The sequence below is a fragment of the Lissotriton helveticus genome, chromosome 1_1 (genome assembly GCF_964261635.1).
Source record: "Lissotriton helveticus chromosome 1_1, aLisHel1.1, whole genome shotgun sequence".
Classification (NCBI taxonomy): Eukaryota; Metazoa; Chordata; class Amphibia; order Caudata; family Salamandridae; genus Lissotriton; species Lissotriton helveticus.
The window spans coordinates 1,706,878,816-1,706,899,669 of NC_136057.1; the positions used below are offsets into that span (position 1 = coordinate 1,706,878,816).

At 49.9% G+C, this 20,854-nt stretch overlaps 1 protein-coding gene across 6 annotated transcripts in view; it reads right to left on the bottom strand.

The window, feature by feature from the left end:
• Nucleotides 1–395: 395 nt before the first annotated feature.
• Nucleotides 396–20,854, bottom strand: part of STAT2 (signal transducer and activator of transcription 2) — a 1,031,780-nt gene continuing 1,011,321 nt past the window's right edge. For 3 of the 6 annotated variants that reach the window (XM_078689090.1, XM_078689088.1, XM_078689089.1), the window contains exon 26: nt 396–1,395. In XM_078689090.1, the coding sequence (XP_078545216.1) occupies nt 458–1,395 (938 nt within the window). In that variant the 3' untranslated portion in view covers nt 396–457. The remainder of the gene's footprint in view (nt 1,396–20,854) is intronic. The other 3 variants (XM_078689093.1, XM_078689092.1, XM_078689091.1) reach the window with 1 other exon arrangement.

Consider the following 20,854-nt stretch of genomic DNA (forward strand, 5'->3'; position numbering starts at 1 on the left):
TTGACATGGCCAATTTGTTTTGGGCTCCTTAGGAGTATTTAGACAATAAATATCTACCAAAGTAATATCCTGTTGTGTACCATGTCCCTTGTAGGCATGTGTGTGTGTGTGTGTGTGTGTGACAGGTACAAGTGTAACACATCATAGCAACACGTTGTCATGTGCATAGAATGTGACTTACTAAATATGTGTCTATATTTGGGGATAAACATTCAAAATGAAGTCAAACTAGTCAGACAAAGTCTAATTATGCAAGTTATTTATGTAGGAACACAAACAAACCGTCCGTTTGGAAGGGAGAAAGCAAAACAAATGATTATCTTAATGCAGAAGGAGAATGGAACTTGGATTTGGGTGGGGCAAAACAAATATAATACGTCAGGTAGCGTCATGGGAACCAGTCTATTCACAAGGGGAAAAATAAATCTCCGTCCGAAACAATGTCTCAGTCCAACAGTCAAGTGTCTTTCTGGTCATCCTCCAGGACCACAATGTCTAGATCCTCTGGGTCGGACACATCCACACGGCTGGCTGATGCAGGACCAGGCACCACACCAGGCACCACACGGGAACGTGACACACGAGGAGTATGGGGGGAAACAGTGTGGGGCAACGGACAGGGGGACACATTGACAGTGGTATGGGAAGGCACTTGGGAGATGAAAGAGGTTATGGCTGTGTTCAGGGACTGGACTTTGGTGCCGAGGTTGTCCATAGATCTTACTATGTCCGTGTTCATGGACTGGACATGGGTGGTGAGGTTGTCCAATGATCGGACTATGTGCGCTTGCATCGAGCGTATCTCCAGACACACCTGTAGCAAGATGCGAGCGGACATGTCCAATTCACCCTCGACCATCCAACTCAAGTCCCCTGGCACAGCCACGGGAGGAACAGCACCAGCACGGGGGGGGGCCCAGAAGGGATGTGGTGCCTCAGGTCCAGAGCGGATGGGTACGGCTTGGCGGCTACGAGGAGGGGGACAGGTATCAGGGGATTGAGCTGGAGCCCCCGATGGCATGGGAGACGCTAGAGGTAGGGAGGGGCTGATGGCAGGCCCAGGTTGAACATTGCCCTGCCCCGGGGACACCTCTTCCTGACCCACTGGTGAGGTATGTGTGGCTGAGTGGCCATCCCCCACATCATGGTCGGAGGTGTCTGGTTCTTCAACCCCCCCTTCAATGTCCACAGCCTCCACCCGGGACATAGTACCAGTGTCATGTTCTTCTTCATCCCGGGTGGGTGAAACCCCCTGGCCTGCAGATGTTGAGGGCCCCTCCTCCTCCTCTTCCTCCTCCTCTTCATCGCTGGTGGAAAGAGGGTTTAGCCTCCGCCGAACTGATGGTCTCCTTCTCCGGACTTGTTCCTGCGGATCTCCTGTCTCACCAGCCGTGCCTGCAGAAGTGTAAGCAAAATCCTGATATGGTGGTTGTTCCATGCATGACGCTACACATACATTGAATAGCCTAGGTCCGAATTTGTTTGCCTCTGATCAGACTGTATAGTTATCAGGGGCCGATTTACAACTACTGGCGCATCTCTCTAATCAGCAGAGGTGTGTCTGATGAGTTGCAACGCATCAGCCCACCCGTGCGTCACCCCTGGTGGCCCGCATGTACAAAGCGGCACAGCGTGGCGCTTGGGTGGCAGATGTGTGATGCATCCCCGGTGGAATAGCCGGGCTTTGCTGGAGTGCTGACATGCTGCAGCAATCCTTACACCTGCTTCAAGAGGGTGCGTAGATTTCAATCTGTTTGGTCATAATAGTAACTGAGTGAAATCTTGTAGTTACAATCAGCCACTTTTAGGATGCACTCCTGCACCGTATGCGTCACGTTGTAATAATCCTGCTGCATGGCGCTTTGTGTGCTCCGCCGCTGCGTCACTAAAGTGACCCTATGGCGGTGCGCAGGTGCCTTGTTGATCTGCCCATCAGTCCTTATGGACTCAATGGTGGTTGGGAGCACACTGCCTCACAGTCCCAGCACAGTTTGCCCCCTTTGCATCCGGGAAAATGCTGTTTACAGTACTAACTTACTCCTGAATCATCTGTGTTTGCAGGGAATGCTGCCAAGTTCCTCTCAGATCACAGTAACACTCACAGGCACACAGCAAACCCAGATGATTTACTTTGCTCTCTGAAACTGCTGCTCTCTACTGATGAAGCGCTCATTACAGGAACATGTGTCTAGAGACATACAGCAAAGTCAGCTGCAAAATTGGTGTATGGCTCCAGATTATTCCTAAGTAAGTTTGAACTGTGTACAGCATTTACCAGGATGCAAAGGGACAAACTGTGCTGGGACTGTGAGGCAGTGTGCTCCCAACCCCCATTCTGTCCATGCACTTACATTGCATGTATGCACACTGTCATATACTGATTTGAGTTTCACATGGACATCTCATGTGTATTATTGTGGCTTGCGCAACTGCATTATCCAAACCTCAACCTTTGCATTGTTGTGATCTGTGTGTCGTGTCACTGCTGCATGTGCCAGTTCAACTACAAGTCCACCATAGGAGAACATGAAGAGTCCAGATATGATAGGTATTGGCCATTGATATGGATTAGCAGCTATTGAAAGTCTGGACAAGTGTCATCTGCTTTGTAGCATTGTATGGGACAAGACAAATGTGGGTCACACATCCACGTGGGGTCTGGAGTACTCCTCTAGCTGCATTGTGTGTCTGGCCTTTTGATGTCCCCACACATCTTCGAACAATCCAGTGCCACATAGTGCCTTACTTGACTTACAAGGTAGTGCAGTACACCCATGAACAGTGGTGGGCGGTTGTGACAGCTACCTGTACATGTGAAATGTCATATAGGCCACTGAGGGTGAGACGTCTGTCAGTGGACACACCTTGCCAAACTATGTAAACTTGTGAGTGATGCAAGGATCTCAAAATCTGTCATGACTCCAAAGCACATGATGATCTGTCTCAATTGGAACACAACACTACAGGTGCAATGCTAATCACAACATCCAATCCCCTATGGCCTGCCATGTGCAGACTGGACAGTCTCTGTACCATCGCTCATCCAATGCACACATCTGTTATGATTGACTTGGTTCAATTGTAGTGGTGCTGGCAGAGCAGTATTCAATATGGATGCATGAGTGTGGCGCATTTACCCAGTTGTCATGAGAAAACTACAACTCCCAAAATGCACCCTGGCCTGTATAGTACATATGCCACAGTGTGCCTCTTGAAACCTGGTGACTGCTGCTTGGACATGCAATTGGCTAATGGAGGCATGGAACACACAATGGTACAGCACTTTTTCACTCACATCATACTCCCAGACTCATATTGCATATGATGCACTTACTAGGTCCATGCTGCTCGTGCTCCTCCAGCTGAGCATGGAGGGTCGGCCAAGCTGCTCGCAGGACCCTCCTGTACAGTGGTGACAGGCGAGGACGATGTACATGGTGCTGGGAGGACAGGCCAGCCAGCTCGGTAGCCTTGGTACGGGCCCACCGCTTCAGGTCCTCCCAGCGCTTGCGGCACGCCCTAGGCCTCCTGCTGGCCACTCCCACTGCACTGCAGCGCTCGGCGATGTTGGCCCATAGCCTGCCCCGGGCTGCAGTGCTCAGCTGCTGCTCAGGGTCCCCATATAGCTGAGGGAATTTCTCCAGCACCCCCTCCACCAAGATGTCCAATTCCCTGTCTGTGAAAGGAGGGGCTCTCTCCTCATATTCCTCAGCCATTATAGGGAATTAGGTGAGATGAGAGCAGCAGGATGCCTGAGGATCTGATCAGTGATAGAGGATGACTCAGAATGACCACAAAATGGCTGCCAACTACTTCCTGTGATGTATTTCCTGTCTCCCACTTCATGTATTTGCTTGCCTGTATGAAAATATGTGTTCTAGTTTATTTTCGTAATTTACGGCACGAAATCGTAGTTTCCGGTTCCGGATTGTAGATCACGCGCATTACGACGCGGCCCCGGAAACTACGATTTTGCGCCGTAAATTACAATAATGACCCGGAACACATTATATCATACAGGAAATGTTATACAGGTAATGGGAGACAGGAAATACATCACAGGAAGTATTTTGCAGCCATTTTGTATTAATCCTGGGCCATCCACATTCTGTACACAAATCCACTGCCATCCTGTTGTGTAGGGGAAGGTGAAATGACAATGCAGTTGTGTATCATGAATATGTATGAAAAGGGGGAACAGGTAATTTCAAGTCATTTATGCAGTGAAGGGGGTAGGGGGCTGACAACATCCATCCCACTTTCCTAATCTCATACTTTGCATTATGGGACATGTAGTTCATATTGAGTACTCAGTATCAGAGTTGAATGAAGTGTTATGTAACATTGGTGTGGATATGTCAGATACATATGGGGGCAGCTATATGAGCCGTGTATGCAACTATTGCACCACAGTAGCGTAACTTTGGTGGCGCAGCAGCGCTACGCCACTTCCATGCTGTGGGGTATCTTCAACATGACGCATCTATGAAATGTGTCATATTGTAAGGCCCTGCACCGCAGTTGTGCATTCCTGCACAGGGGGGGCCTTCCAGCACACAAACACCTCCGAACAGTGGCAGTGTGAAATTTACCAATTTACACTCCGTCATTTTCATGGCCATGCTGCGTCACAACCCTGCGCCTGCTTGTAGGAGGCCTAAGAATTGATGCAGCATGTTAGGCATCGGATCGCCGCTTGCCTTGCTGGAGCTGCATTGCACTTGCGACCCAACTCCAGTGGTGCTTCACATTTATGACAGCATATGCTTCACGCTTCTGTCTATACTTGGCCCACAGCGCACAGCTTTGTAAATGCGGCACATCCATGATGGCGCAAGGGATGTCTGCTGTAAGGCACAATTACTGGGGCATCCCTGCTGATATGCAGAGGTTCAACTGTTGTTGTGAACCTGACCCATGGTGCATGAATCTCCCATGACATCATCACTCACATTCTGTGCCCATCATCTGTGGGTGAGTCAAATCTGTAGTGGGCATAGGCCTGAGTATGCAACCTTTTGTGATTTGGTGACCCATCCTTATGAGGTCCAGGTATGTCTCTCAGGACATATATTGTTTGTGATCAGCGTGAATAGTTTGTTTTAGGGCTGTCCACTACGCTGCTTGCTGACATGGGCACATGACCTGAGGCACAATCCACCTTTTGACTTCTGTCAGCAGCTGTGACTTGCATGCAGTTAGTGTGGTTTGCAAAGTCGTCTCAGGGTGGCATTTATGGACAATGTTGTGTCTGTCCACATTTCATCATTGACAACAGAGAGCAAACCACATGTTGGCCGTGGCACTACAGGTTGCTCATGCAAAATACGTGGCAACGAGTTGATCACGGACTTGCATGCCCTGACGTCGGTCATGTGCAATAGCCCGGTCTCCCACATTCAGAGCTAGTCGAGGTTCGAGAGGCATGTTTAAGCCATGCATTAGAGCAATGTTGTGCAAAACACAACAGGCTTGTATGATCTTGCACACGACTACTGGGGAGTACAGAAGCACACCCCCTGTACGGTCGAGACATCTGAATCGCGACTTCAACAGTCCAAAAGTGCGCTCGATGATGGCTCGAGTACGTATGTGTGCCCTATTGTACCTACGCTGAGGTACAGTGTTAGCACGCCTGTAAGGGGTGAGGAGATGTGGAGAGAGTGCATACCCAGCGTCACCTGAGGAGGGAAGAAAGGGCAGTTGTTAACATTTCACTCTTTGACTTTCACAGGACATGATCTATACGTTCATACATGCAGTGTCTGTTGGGCCATGTTTCTTATTGTACAATCATTACTATTGGGGGGCATTCAGACATTTCAATGACGCATATCACTCATTTTCAGTGCTTGGTACTTACCCAGTAGCCACATGTTACCAAATTCTCCAGCAGCCATACGCCGAGCAAGAGGTGACATGCGGAATATGAAGCTATCATGTGTACTGCCTGGGAACACTGCATGCACATTGATGAACCTTCCACTGGCATCACAGACAGCTTGAACATTGATGGAATACCATCTGTGTCTGTTGCAGAAGATGTGTGCAATGTGGCGGGGTGGCTGAAGGGCCACATGGGTGCAATCGATTGCACCTAGCACACGTGGGAATTGTGCACGGAGATAAAAATCTCTTGCTGTCCTTTGTCTCATGGCCAAAGTATATGGCATTTTGATGTAGTTGGGGGCTCTATTAGTGATGCATCTCAGTACCTGATGCAGGCACCGCGACTGGCTAGCCTGGGAAATGCCCACATGGTCACCGGTGACCCTTTGGAAGGACCCAGTAGCAAAGAAGTGGAGGGCAGAAAGGATTTTGAGGTATGCTGGTATTGCATGTGAGCAGCAGGTCACAGAGTCAAGTTCCTGCTCCCACTCACATATCAATTCCAAGATGACTTCAGGTGGGAAACGGTACCTGGCCCTTACATCGTGGCTGGACATTCCAAATATGTTGACCCTCTGCCTGTAGATCCTCTCTGCTCTTCTCCTACTCCGCAAGTCGTTTTGCCGCCTGGCAAGGGGTAGTGCTACAAACACGTTCAGTGACATCCTGAAAAGGGATTGTTTGTGTCTGCTCTGCTTTCATACATGCTGCAGGGCTGGTATTGGCTGCTGTGTGTCAGCTGATCCATGTTGGGGGATGGGTGGACCTTGGCCAGGTGTTTCCCCTTAGCAAACATGCCCAACGGGCCAAAAGCGTAATTTACGCCCCGCAATCGTAGAATACGCCCCGTAATCATAATATACGCCCCGTAATCGTAATATACGCCCCGTAATCGTACATTACGGCACAGTGCCGTAAATTACGATTTTGAGCCGTAAATTACTCCCCGGCGGCGGACGTAAAGTTAGTTGTCTTAAATCCAATCTGTGAATACCGAAAGTAGTAAGTTTATTCTGTGAATCCCGAAAGTAGTAAGTGCATTCTGTGAATTCCAAAAGTAGTAAGTGCATTCTGTGAATACCAAATTGTAGTAAGTGCATTCTGTGAATACCAAATTGTAGTAAGTTTAGGATTTTGTCAAGTTCATTCTGTGAATCGGGCCCAGAATGTTTAGGCAGTTCCCATAAAGTATGGACATATATGCCTAAAAGGCAGATGCTGTTAGCTGTGTGGAGAGTCAAAGGGCTGGAAGCACACACTTAGCAACCTAAGGCATCCAGGTTCTGGACTCCTGGGGGGGCATAGTATAGATGTTTGGGTTCTGCATACAAGATAATGTCTTCACAACCAGACTCTCCAGTGATAGGTGGAAAGACAACAACTGCAAAACCGCAGAGCATGAAAAGGGTGCCTATCATGAAGCCATTATATGGTCTAGGGCAGCTTGAGTGAACAGAAGCAAGGGTCTTCAGAGCGCATTGGAGATAGCAAGATTTCTATCAGATTAGATTTGCAGATGCAGATGGTAAAGTCAGTTCTAATGCCTCTGCCGCCTTCCAAACAACCGTTATGAGAGAGGAGACCTCCAACAAAGCACAGCCAAAGGTGTAAGAAATGTCCCACTCTGGGGAAGTATTTTGGCCGCTGGCATTTGAGTTGTCAACCTCTATGCAGCCATAGTCCTTATTCTCCATAGCTAAAGCATCTGAATACGAACCGCACATCTTCTCGAAGTACACCCTGATTTTCCCCAATCGACTCCTTAGTTGGTGTCAGTCGACTCTAAGAGCAGCGGTGTTATAGACGCCAAGATTGGTGCCGAAGAAGAGCCCGAACAAATGGAGGCCAGTGCCGTGGCTGGTCTCGACCTCCTCTTAGGTGCCCAGTCAGCAGCCCTTGGAGCTCTGGTGCCAGGAGGTGTCTAGGTAGGAGCTACTGGTATCATCAAATATACATGAATGGATCCACTCCTGGGGGAGTAGCCCACAGGGCTGCAGAGACATCTGGAAAAGGTTCAACAGTGCTTGCTGGAAAGTCCAGGTTTTGACTTCTTAGGTGCCATGGGTTAGTCTGGCATGGGGAAGTAATATCAAGAATGGGACTGTTTCTTTAAAGAAAAAGAGAACTATGAAAATCCGTGTGCTTATTTGTGCGAAGATCTCTTAGGAGAACGCCAGGGAGCCTCCCTGCATACCTTAGGCAAAAACAACTTGGCCACCGACTCTTTAATGGCTGTTGAGTGAACAAAATCACTGCAGCGTCATGTACCAATTCCAGGCACCACATTCAGTCACAATGGTGGTCCAAGAGAGACATATTCATGTGGCTTCATATGCGCATCTTCAAGCCTGAAGTCCTTTGAGGAGAAATTTGACCTACTCAATGAAAAGCTGAGAAATTTGTCAGCGAGAGGGTGAGAAAGAACTTCCGACCATGTCAATGAGGCATACAAAAACCGTAACTGACATCAGCATGCTGTTTGGTGTTTAATATACTACAGTGACGTCAATTCCTTTGGCACAACTGGAGATGTGTGAAACTACATAGCAGCATTGGAGGGTCCATCCTGGGAAAAAGGTTTTCCAGACCGGTCTAATGCCTGGGAGGAATATACATTAGATAAGGCATATGTGGGAAGATGTATCCATCAGAAAGAGTTATGATGTTGTTTCATACCATAACCCATCTGGGTTCACTGGTTGATGCCTTCAGTGGTGGCTGAAAAGTGGAGCTTAGGGTCTGAGGTAATCAGGTTAGTGGCAGTGGTCAGTCAGATGGAATCCATGGCAGGGATTTTAGGGTAGTTTTTAGGGGTGGGGGTCGGTTTTAGGGCTCAGGGCAGGAGGGAGATCTGGATAGTATTGGTTACGATGCATTCGTGGTTTGGACCAGCCAAGTTGTAGAGGCATGCGTGGTTCTGCCATGCGTGCCTATGTAATACAACCATGTGTGAGGGATTATGCTAGGGCGTTCCTCACCCTCCTCTGCTAGGTGCTGGTTCTGTTGGTGCTTCAGGTAGACCCCTTGAGTGGGAGAGGAGACAGACATGCTGCTGCTCTGACCCTCTGAAGTGGCGGGTGGGCGGAGGTTGTGGGGGAGGGATAGCTACTGAGACCAGATTGGAACTAGGCTGGAAATCTAAGGAGATGGACAGACAGACCCACGCAGGTTTGCCTGATGCAGGATTGAGGAGCGGGTGGAATCTGCTTCTCCTGTGGGTGGGAGTGAGACCCACGCTGACCAAGACGTGTGTTTTATTCTATAAAGGGTTCACTGTCAAGACTGGTCTCAAGTTGTCTCAGCCGGACGACCATCAAGGAGCACCCGGGGAATCTTCTTTTAAAGCAGACCAGTTGACCAATTATAACTGGTTTGGCACCGGACTTGGTGAAGATTCGTTTTTGGAATTGGACAGTGAGTGGCAGTGCTGCCTTACACGCACTGTGAGCTGGTACCCAGAAAGAGGACTCTCTTGAGCACTTTGGTGCCTACCCCAATGACTGGGCCGGGGAGCAGATAAGGAGAGGGGGTGGGAACTGTCGACTGGCTTAGGCAGAATCAGAATGACCAGAGAGACTCTGTCTGCTGTGGAGGCACAAGTCCGACCACCTCCACAGAAGCTTTGAGAAGTTTGTGAGCGGTGTCCGTGCCTGCCTGCACAAGGCAACTGACTCCCATCCAACCCCTTCAACCAGACTGAAGGCTAGAGGCGGCCTGAAGCTGGGAATCGTACTGTGTGACTGGGAAAAGAAGAATCCTCCAGTAGCCACTTGGGAGTACTGTGCAGAAACATGCATTGACGGTCCATGCAGAATGGAGGAGCCATGTGGAATGGAACTGTCACTTTCAGAAGCTATAACTTTCAAGTAACTGATCCTTTTTTGTTGTTTTATACTTTCTATTTTACTGAGTAGTTTCTTGATGCAAGAGTTGTGCTGGGACTGGTGCTGGTAAGCCTTAACACACATTCTCTGAAGTTGTCTTCTGTCTCAAGCCTGCGCTGCTAGCTGGTAGATGACAGTAGTGGCTGCTATGAGGCAGTAGTGGTGAGGCAAGGGAGGTAGGGTTAAAAAAATGAAAGGAAAAAAGGAAAAGGAAAAGAAATGTCCTTGCCTATCAGAATAAAAAATGATCAGGATAACCAAATGTCTCGTATACTGTGGCAAGAAGTAAAAAACAACAGAAATGTATATGTCTGCTCCTACTTAAATGGGTAAATAGAAGAATTTGGTATAACATCGATTTGGAATAACCCTACTACACAGGACAGCTTCAGAAAAACAATAAATAAGCTTACCAACCACCTTTCCTTGATAAAAGACAAAGATTTGTTAGTAGAAAGAAACCACGCATGGCCAATCGTAAACGGATTCAAAGTGAAAAAGGTGCAAAAATATCTAGAAACATCGTGGTCCAAGAAAAATAAACAGATATTTATCAAAGCAAGATTTGGTTGTTTGCCAGGACTATGTCACTTACCACCATCAATCAATCAAGAGTATTTGTAAAGCGCGCTACTCACCCGCTAGGGTCTCAAGGTGCTGGGGGGGGTGGGGGGGGGATGCTGCTACTGCTCGAAAAGCCAGGTCTTGAGTTGCTTCCTGAAGGAGAGATGGTCCTGGGTGAGTCCAGGTCTTGGCCGCCAGGTAGGTGAAGGATCTTCCTCCGGTTGTGGTTCTGTGGATCCGTGGGACGGTGGCGAGGGCGAGGCTGGCGGAGCTGGCGGGTTGGCGTGTAGAACGTGAGGCGGTTGTTGAGGTATTCGGGGCCCAGGTCGTGGAGAGCCTTGTGCGCGTGGGTGAGGAGTCTGAACGTTATCCTCTTGCTGACGGGGAGCCAGTGCAGGTCCCTCAGGTGGGCGGAGATGTGGCTGTGTCGGGGGATGTCCAAGACGAGTCGTGCTGAGGCGTTCTGGATGCGCTGGAGTCTTTTCTGTAGTTTGGCGGTGGTCCCAGCGTAGAGGGCGTTCCCGTAGTCCAGACAGCTGGTAACGGGGGCCTGGGTGACCGTTTTCCTGGTTCCAGTGGGGATCCAGCGGAAGATCTTACGGAGCATGCGGAGTGTGTTGAAGCAGGAGGAGGTAACGGCGTTAACTTGCCTGGCCATCGTGAGGGAGGAGTCAAGGATGAAGCCCAGGTTGCGTGCGTGGTCCATTGGCTTGCGTGGGGGGCCCAGAGCAGGGGGCCACCAGGAGTCGTCCCAGGCGGAGATGGATGGGCCGAGGATGAGGACTTCCGTCTTGTCTGAATTCAGTTTCAGGGGGCTGAGCTTCATCCAGTCTGCGATGTCTTTCATTCCGTCCTGGAAGCTGGCTCTGGCGGAGGTGGGGTCGTTGGTGAGGGAGAGGATCAGTTGGGTATCGTCGGCGTAGGAGATGATGTTGAGGTTGTGCTTGCGTGCGATGGCTGCAAAGGGGCTCATGTAGACGTTGAAGAGGGTGGGGCTGAGCGAGGAGCCTTTAGGTACGCCGCAGATGATCTTGGTGGCTTCTGCGAGGAAGGGCGGGAGACGGGCTCTTTGTCATTCTGTCGAAGAGGAAGGAGGTGATCCATTCCAGGGCCTTTCCTTGGATCCCGGCGTGGCGGAGGCGGGTTGTCAGGGTGCGGTGGCAGACCGTGTCGAACGCAGCCGAAAGGTCGAGCAGGATGAGGGCGGCGGTTTCTCCGTTGTCCAGCAGGGTCTGGATGTCGTCGGTGGCCGCGATGAGGGCGGTCTCGGTGCTGTGGTTCGCTCGGAATCCGGACTGCGATGGGTCGAGGGAGCCGTTCGTCTCCAGGAAGGCTGTCAGCTGTTTGTTGACGGTTTTCTCGATGACTTTTGCAGGGAAGGGGAGGAGCGAGATGGGGCGGAAGTTCTTGAGGTCTGAGGGGTCTGCGGTGGGTTTCTTCAGGATGGCGCTGATCTCTGCGTGGTTCCAGCTCTCCGGGAAGGTGGGGGATATGAAGGAGTTGTTAATGATGTCCCGAAGTTTGGGTGCGATGATGGAGTCGGCTTTGTTGAAGATGTGGTGTGGGCAGGGATCGGCTGGGGAGCCCAAGTGGATGGTGTTCATCGTGTGGGTGGTTTCTTCCGTGCTGACCTGAGTCCAGGCGCACAGGGTGGTGGTGGGGGGTGTAGGTTTGGTGGTGGGGTACACGTTCTGAGCGCCAAAGCTGTCGTGTATGTCGACGATCTTACGGTGAAAAATGGTGGCCAGAGAGTTGCAGAGATCTTGAGAAGGCGTGATGTCGTTGTTGCTGGGTTGGGGTTGGAGAGCTCTTTCACGACGTTGAAGAGTTCTTTGCTGTTGTGGGTGTTGTTGTCCAGTCGTTCTCTGAAGGATGACCTTTTGGTGGTGCGGATCAGCTGGTGGTGTTTGCGGGTGGCGTTCTTGAGGGCTGTCATGTTATCCGTTGACTGGTTGTGGCGCCAGGCTTTCTCGAGGTCACGGCAGGATTTCTTGGAGTCTTTGACATCGTTGGTGAACAACGCGGCTTTCTTGCTGTTGAGTTTGCTGGGAGGGTTTTTCAGTGGAGCAAGGGTGTCGACGCAGTCGGTGATCCACTGTGTGAGGTTGCGGGCTCCTTCGTTGGGGTCCGTGGTGTTGGTAGAAGGGTTTAGGCTCAAGGAGGTGGTGAGTCGGTCGGTGGTGATCTTGCTCCAGCATCTTCGGGGGGTTTGTTGAGGGCGGTGGTGGGTCGTTGTTTTCCTGAAGTTGAAGTATACGCAGCTGTGGTCGGTCCAGTGGAGCTCAGTGGTGTGGCTGAAGGAGATGTGGTTGCTGGAGGAGAAGACGGGGTCGAGCGTGTGGCCGGCGTAATGGGTGGGTGTGTTGACCAGTTGCTTGAATCCGAGGTTGGCGAGGTTGTCTAGTAGGGCAGTGGTGTTGTTGTCCTGGTCGTTCTCCAGGTGGAAGTTGAGGTCTCGTAGGAGGATGTAATCGGGGGAGGCGAGGGCGACGGGCTGATGAAGTCTGCGATGGCTTCGCTGAAGTGTGAGCATGGTCCCGGGGGTCTGTAGATGAGGGTTCCTCTGAGGGTGGTCTTGGGGTCGGTGTGAATCTGGAAGTGCAGGTGCTCTGCGGTGGCGAGGGTGTCGTTGTTGTTGTTGGTCGTGATGCGGATAGTGTTTCTGTGGGCGATGGCGATGCCTCCTCCGGTCTGGTTGACGCGGTCCCTCCGGATAATCTTGTAGCCGTCCGGGATGGCAATGGCGATGTTGGGGTCTGAGGAGGCGTTCATCCAGGTTTCCGTGAAGAAGGCGACGTCTGGTGCTGTTTTGTCCAGGAGGTCCCATAGTTCGACGGCGTGCCTGTGGATGGAGCGGGTGTTGAGCAGGATGCACTTGAGGTGGTTGTTGTTGGTGGCTGTTTTGGCTGGCGCGGTGCAGGACCGAGTGCAGGTGAAGTAGCAGGCGTGGCAGGTGAAGGCTCCGTGGGTGCGTTTCGGGGTGGCTTGGTAGCAGGCTGTATGTCGGCCGGTGTTGAGTGCGTGGAGGATGGCGGCGTCGTAGCTCGGTCGGGTTGGCTGACTCTGGCGGGGCCCAGGGGTTCTGGCGCTGGGCGCGGTCCAGGCATGGACGGGCGTAGACGGGCTTGCCTTTGGCGGGCCTTCGGCATGCAATCGAGTGCCCGCTGCGCGTACGTGCGGTCCCCACCATTTATGGCGAAGTGGGAGGGAGGAGCAGCTGGGAGACAGGAGCGGGGCGGCGAATGGGGAGCGGGAGACAGGAGAAGGGGGCAGGGGCGCAGGAGAGCAGCGGCGGGGAGCAGAGGGGGGGTTGGAAAGAGTGGGAAAGCGGAGCGGGGGAGAGCAAGGGCAAGCCTGGAGAGCGAGGGCAAGCCTGGGCAAGCCTGGAGAGCGAGGGCAAGCCTGGAGAGCAGGGGCCCTAAGGAGAGGCGGCAGCAAGAGGGCCAAGCAGGCAGCGGCAGCAGAATCCGGGCACACGGGGGGCTGTGCGGTAGAGGAGTGACCCGGTCAAGGGTCACAGCTCACTGCCGCGCGGTCCCCGCCATTTATGGCCAAGTGGGAAGGAGGAGCAGCTGGGAGGCGGGAGCGGGGTGGCGAATGGGGAGCGGGAGACAGGAGAAGGGGGTGGGGCCGCAGGAGAGCAGTGGCGTGGAGCAGGGGGTTTGGAAAGAGCGGGAAAGCGGAGCGGGGAGAGCGAGGGCAAGCCTGGGCAAGCCTGGGCAAGCCTGGAGAGCGAGGGCAAGCCTGGGCAAGCCTGGAGAGCGAGGGCAAGCCTGGAGAGCAGGGGCCCTAAGGAGAGGCGGCAGCAAGAGGGTCAAGCAGGCAGTGGCAGCAGAATCCGGGCACACGGGGGCCGTGCGATAGTGGAGTGACCTGGTCAAGGGTCACTCCACTACCGTCATGGAAGAGATCAGAAGAAGAAAATCTATGCAGGCTTTGTAAATCAGGACCAGATAACATTATTCATTTACTGTGTCTCTGCCTGGATTTGGAAACGGAAACAAAAACTACACTTAAGAGACTTTATTTATTTATTTATTTATGTATTTAAAAAGTTTTTTATAGCGCTACTGGACCCTAGAGTATCAGAGCGCTTTACAGATAGGTAAACAACATAGAGGCAAAATTACAAAGTGAATTAAAACTAAACATATGATAAGGCATTTAGGATTAAATGAGGGAAATGAGGGAAGAGAGAGACTAAGAGATAAATAAGGGAGATGAGGGGGGTTAAGGAGTAGGAGAGAGAGGAGAAAAGGAGAGAGGGAGCGAAAATAGGTAAAGGAAGAAGGAGGGGGTGTGTTGTGGAGTATAAAAAAATAAGGACAGTGTCATTACAGCGATGTTAGGTACCCCAATATTTGTTGAGAAGAAGCACCTTGAGTCTTTCTTTGAAGAGAGGGTAGGAGGGGTTGCAGCGAAGATCTTTGGGGAGAGAGTTCCAAATCGTAGGGGCATTCCCAGAGAATGCCCGTGATTGGGTCTTTTTACATTTGAGTCTCGGGCGGATAAGGAGAAGGGTGTTAGAGCTTCTCAAGGATCTGGAGCAGCCAGCTTTTTGTAATTTGTCAGAGAGGTAGGAGGGGGTGTTTTGGTGAAGGGCTTTGTGAGTGACACATGCCATCTTGAAAATGGCTCTACCGTCAATTGGGAGCCAGTTGAGGTTTTTGAGGACAGGAGAGATGTGGTCAAATTGCTTACAGTCAGAGATAAGCCTGGCAGCCAGGTTGAGAACAGATTTAATCGGGGCAAGGTGGACTTTAGGGGTCCCTACAAGGGTGGCGTTACCATAGTCAATTCTGGAAAGTACAAGAGATTGGACAATGATTTTGAAGTCGTCAGCAGGGATGAAAGGTTTGATTTTTTTAAGGTGGAGAAGGGTGAAGAGAGCACCTTTAGCAGCATTTTTAATGTGAGGGATGAGAGTGAGATTGTGATCAATGCTAATGCCTAGGGATTTGACAGAGTTAGAGGTGGAGAGGGAGCAGTTGAGAGCTTTGATGTCATTGATCCAGAGTTGGATAGGCAGAGAACTGTTTTTGGGAGTGAAAAGGATGATTTCAGTTTTTTTGGGATTCAGTTTGAGATGGTTAAGATGGAACCAGACTTGGACTTTATTCAAGGTATTATTGAGGTGAAGGATGTCATGGTGGGATTTGATCTTGTAATATAGTTGCGTGTCGTCAGCGTAGAGGTGGGAACGGATATTAGCTTGTTTGAGAATGAGGGTGAGTAGTTCCATGAATAGATTGAATAGGGTGGGGGAAAGGATAGAACCTTGCGGGACACCCAGGGAGACAGGTTGGGGTTTGGAGAGGCAGTGATTGAGTTTAATTTGTTGGGATCTATTTTGCAGATATGAGGTGAACCATTGATGGACAGTGCCCTCAAACCAAGTGTTAAGAAGGGTGGGATGGTGGACAGTATCAAATGCCGCAGAGAGGTCAAGGAGGATAAGGAGGGAGGATTCGCCTTTGTCAAGAGAGCGAAGAATATCATCAGTAATCCTGAGCATAGCAGTTTCGGTGCTGCATCCTTTCCTAATACCAGATTGGAATGCGTCAAGGAGATTGAAGGACATGATATGGTTGTCGAGTTGGGACAGGGCACATTTTTCAAGGGCTTTGGAGAGGAAGGGAAGGTTAGAGATAGGGAGTAGATTGTTCAAGTCATTAGGGTCAGAGGTGGGGTTTTTGAGGATGGGGGAGATTTGACCTAGTTGAAGGGAAGCTGGGACACAACCAGTGGCAAAGGAGGATTTGATGATATTGGTCCAAATGGGGGCAATGATGTATTTGAGTTCTTGAACCAACTATGCGAGAAGAGGATCTTTGGGGTGTGATGAAGGTTTGAGCTTGGAGATGATGTAGGTATATTCAGATACTGGACAGAATTCACTCCAGGAGGCATTGTTTTTAGCCTGGGAGCGCTTAGAGGTAGAGTCAAGGTGGGGTAGGGTAGGGAGGGGTAGAGAGGGGTCCTGATACAAAGGGGAGGGGGAAAGGTGTAGTAGGAATATTAGGGAGGTGGAGTTGGTTGAGGGTAGATTGGAGTGGGAGAGGGGGGAAGAGAAAGATAATTCAGTCGAGTTGACTTTGTTTGAAAAATAGGTGGCAATTTCTTCGCATCTTTCAACAGTGGCTGGTATTTTAGGGGGACCAGAGGATGTTTGTTTTTTAACAATATTAAAGATTTCTCTGGGACGGTTTTTAGCCCGGTCAAGTTGCGAACGGAGGAAGGAAGCTTTTTCATTGAAGATGTGTTTCTTGTACTTGGCCCTGGCGTTTCTAAGGAGTAAAAGGTTATCGGGGAGGGATGATTCCTCCAAGAACGTTCGGACTGCCTGAGGGCCCGTCTTTCATTATTAAGTTCTGAGTTGAACCATGTTTTGGGAGGTATTTTTTTTTGTTGTTTAAGTTTGATTGGTGCAATTTGGTTAAGGGCTTGAAGGATAGAATTATTGTAATGTTCAGTTAAGTCATTAGTGTTGTGAGAGGGGGGGAAGAAGTAAGCGGGTTATGATTGAGGATTCCAACTCGCCAGGGGAAATAAGGTGAAGATTACGAGTATGTTTCATGGGTAAAGTGCCGATAGGGGTGTGGCGAGTAATGGAGCAGTTCAGAGTGAAGAGGATAAGGTGGTGATCTGACCAGTCCACGGGAAGGATCGTTGAGAGAGAGGCCAGATCCTTGCTAGACAAAATACCATCAAGGGTGGCGCCTTTGGAGTGAGTCGGGGATTTGCAGAGTTGAGTTAGGTCAGTAATGTCCATGGTGTCTTTAAAGAGGATGACAGCGGGATCCTCATTTGTATTCCAATGGATGTTATAGTCACCAAGAAAGAGATTCCTGGAGTGAGTGAGTGAAGATTGAATGATAAGGTCAGACAGCTCCTCGGTAAAGGGGATAGAATGGCCGGGGGGGTGGTAGATGGTGTGTAGACGAATGGTGGGGGAGCCAGGAATAGTAAGATCAGCGCAGAGGTATTCAAATGTGGAAGGGACCTGGAGATGGACTAGCGTGAGATTTAGTTCCTCTTTAAAGATTAGGGCAAGGCCACCGCCTGTTTGCTTGATTCTGTCTTTCCTAATGATGGAATATCCAGGAGGATGAGCAAGTCAAGGATAGGAGTGGAGTGGGGGTTGAGCCAGGTTTCAGTTAGGAATGCAATGTCGATGTTTTCATTGAGAATGGTTTCCGCAATATCAGTTGCGTGGCAAGAGGCGGATCGGCAGTTAATCAACATGCAGTAGAGGGGTGATGGGTCAGGGTATTTGGTAGAGGGATCAGGGAGGAGAGATGTTAGTTGTTGTGGGGGTCTAGGTGATGTTGGGTACAGGGAGAGCCTGCTCGTTCCCAGGAGAACTGGGATGGAAGAATGCGGGTAGTGGAGACTAGGGGACGAGGATGGGGGGAGACAGGGGGATTCGGGGATAAGTTAACCTCCAAGGATAATGGGCGTGCCGCCTGTTGAGGAGTGGAGACCGTAGTTGTCGCGTACGTGGGGAGGGCATTGGAAAGGTCAACGGGTTTGATTGGGATTTGGTAGTTAGTAGGGAGGGGTGTGCCATGAGGAGCGTAGTCAATGTTATCATTACTAGGGGAGCTAGTGCTAGGGGGGTGGGAAGGGTGCTAAATTGCAATGATAGGTAGTTAAGCGAAGGGTCCGATGTGTGTGTGTGATCCAAAGAGTGGGCTTTAGCAAGGAATGATACATCAGATCTGAGGGAGGAGTGTTCAAAAACAAGGGACGACAGGAGAGATTCAATGTTAAGGAGTGATAGTGTAAGAAGTGGGGTGTGGAGAGAATCTAGAGTTATTGGGAGGAGGAGAGAAGAGTGGGAGTTATCGGGAAGGGGGGATTGGGGAGAGGAAATGGAGATTAACCAGGGGGGGGTGGAGAAGGGAGTTGGGATGGTTGGGAGGTTTCGTAATGGGGGGCAGAGGAAGTAGGAGTGTTAGAGGCAATAGGTTTAGAAGGATTGTTGGATGAATGAGGAGGGGGGACAGTATAGGGTGTAGTGGCAGGTAAAATGAGGTTTGTAGAAGAGGTTAAGGGAATGTGTGAGGGAATTGTAAGCGGAGGGGAATTGAGGGTTGTTGGAGAGGTCTGGGGGGTGGTTAAGTGAGGGGGGAAAAGATAAAGTGCATTAAAGGGTGAGATGTTACATGAGTCAGAAGGAGAGAGGTGAATGGACGAATGTGTGTTGTTGAGAAGAAGGGGTATAGGGGGCTCTCTGGGAGCGGCAGGGGAGGGAGAGTTGTGAGCTATGGAGGGTGGAGGGGATTTGTTCAGGGGATCATAAGGAGTGGAGTGTTCGGCAGAACTTAAAAGCCTGCGGAGTTATAGGGGAGGCAAGAGTAGGCGTGCCGGTAACAGGAGTTTCGGACAAATTTGAAGGCTTAGGAGAAGTGAGTTGAGTAGACCCTGATTGAGGGAGGCAATGAGCAGGGATGTGTGCTGAGGATGGAGGGGTAGGGGCGGGAGAAGAGGAAGACGGGGTGAGGGGGGAGGTGGACAGAGGGTAGTGTTGGGGAATAGAGGGATGATGGAGCAAGGACGTAAAGGTGGGATAAAAGGAAGGAAGGGGGTGGTGTAGGGGGATAGAGGGGTGAGAGAGCTCGGACGTAGGGGTGGGAGGAAAGGATGGAGGAGGACGAAGAGGCTGGAGGATGCACTTATGGACACAAGAATAAAGAAGTTCCTATTTACCTTTCTGCATCCAGGATTTAATACTTGCGATGAGTGACTGGTCCTCCAACACTCCTGTGATCCCGGAGAGTACGCTTGCATCCGGCGTTCAGAGGATTGGATGTTGTCAGCTGATGTGGCGTGGTGGCGCCTGCTGCCAATCATCATGAGTTTCCTTGCGGTCACTTTTGTCAGCTTGATTAGCATTGCACAAGCGGCAGGTACAGTGGTGCGAAAGATGCAAGATTACGAGCACTGACGAATGGCAGAGACCCAAGCACTAGCGAACGGCAGAGGCACAAACACAGCGCGGGCATCGGCTCTGGAGGGGGCCGGGGATGTGATTACGTCATAGCTGTAGGGTTGCCTGACTTCCGCCTGACTTCAAGATGGCGGTGTGATTGTCCAAATGCCGGCACCGCAACAGAGTACGCATATCAGCTGCTTTCAAACACAGCTGATTTTGCAACACGCTCCAGTGCCTATTTGCTTAGGGACGTGGGACATCAGTACGTCTCTGTAACAGATTGGAATCTTTTTTAAGTAGGTACTTTAAATGTTGTTGTTTTAAGGGTATTGTGCCACAACTATTGTAGCAAGCAGCAACTGCAGAACCCACAAAATTATGGCCAGTCGATTGCATAGGACCCCCTCCTGCATTTTTACCATCTCCTGGCGATCCATCAATGTTGTGGGAAGATTGGCAAGAAGCTTTTCTAACTTATTTAGATGCCATTGGTGGTGATGTATTTTCGCCCAAATGCTAATTGGCTATTCTTAAACATATTTGGGGGCAGAAGGAAGAAAGGTTTTGAAATTATTGCCGATTCCGGCCGTGAGATAATGGAGCAAGACAATGAAGCAGATGAGGAAGAGGATGATGATGAATTTGCACGAGCCCTGAGAGCTTTGGAAAGCAATTATAAACCACAGATAAATATCGTTGTGGAGCACCATCATTTTTTTCAAGAGCGCAGATGAAAGGGGAGTCTGTGGATCAATACATTGTGGTATTGAGAACATTGGCTTCTACACGTAAATTCCGTGACTTACGGGATGAGATAATAAGGGATCAGTTGGTAAATAAAACTAATAACATGAACATTTTTTTAAAACTACTTAACATGAAGGAACCTTCATTGGAAAAAGCTATTTTGGCAGCAAAAATGGTGGAGAATACCACTCTGTATGTGAAAGAATTGAAACAACAAGATGATGACAAATGTGGAGACACGTTAAAAACTGTAAATTTTGTGCAAAGATTACAGAAATTGAACATAAAATCTACTAATTCACATGACGAGGAGATGTTGTCACACAAGCAGGATTTAAAAATAGCAAGAAATCTTCTATTAAATGTTTTCGGTGTAGTAGTAAAATACATGTCGCTTCCTTTACCAACTGTCCAGCAATTACTGTCAGATGCTATAAGTGTAGATGCTTAGGTCATTTCGCTCTTGCAAGAGTAAGTGTTGTTCACAAAGCTGAAGAAGCAGAACCTGAGGATGGTGAAGTATTAGTCATTGAGGAAGCATCAGTGAATGCACTGGGTGATTTTTATCATCCATCTAAATGTAATGTGCTTATGTGTGGGAGAGTTGTCTGGGCAGATTCATGCTCCCCGTTATTGTGGAAAGAAATTACCTATGTTGGGGTGTTTTTTGACAGATATACGTTTTAAAGAGAGAACTGTACAATCCACTGTGTATGTTGTCAGTGAAGGGAAAAATCTTTTGGGCTGGTCTGACCAACAGTTCACCAACACTGGAAAATGCAATGAACACAAGAGCAACTGTAAGTGGAAAGATGATTTTCCAAATGTTTTT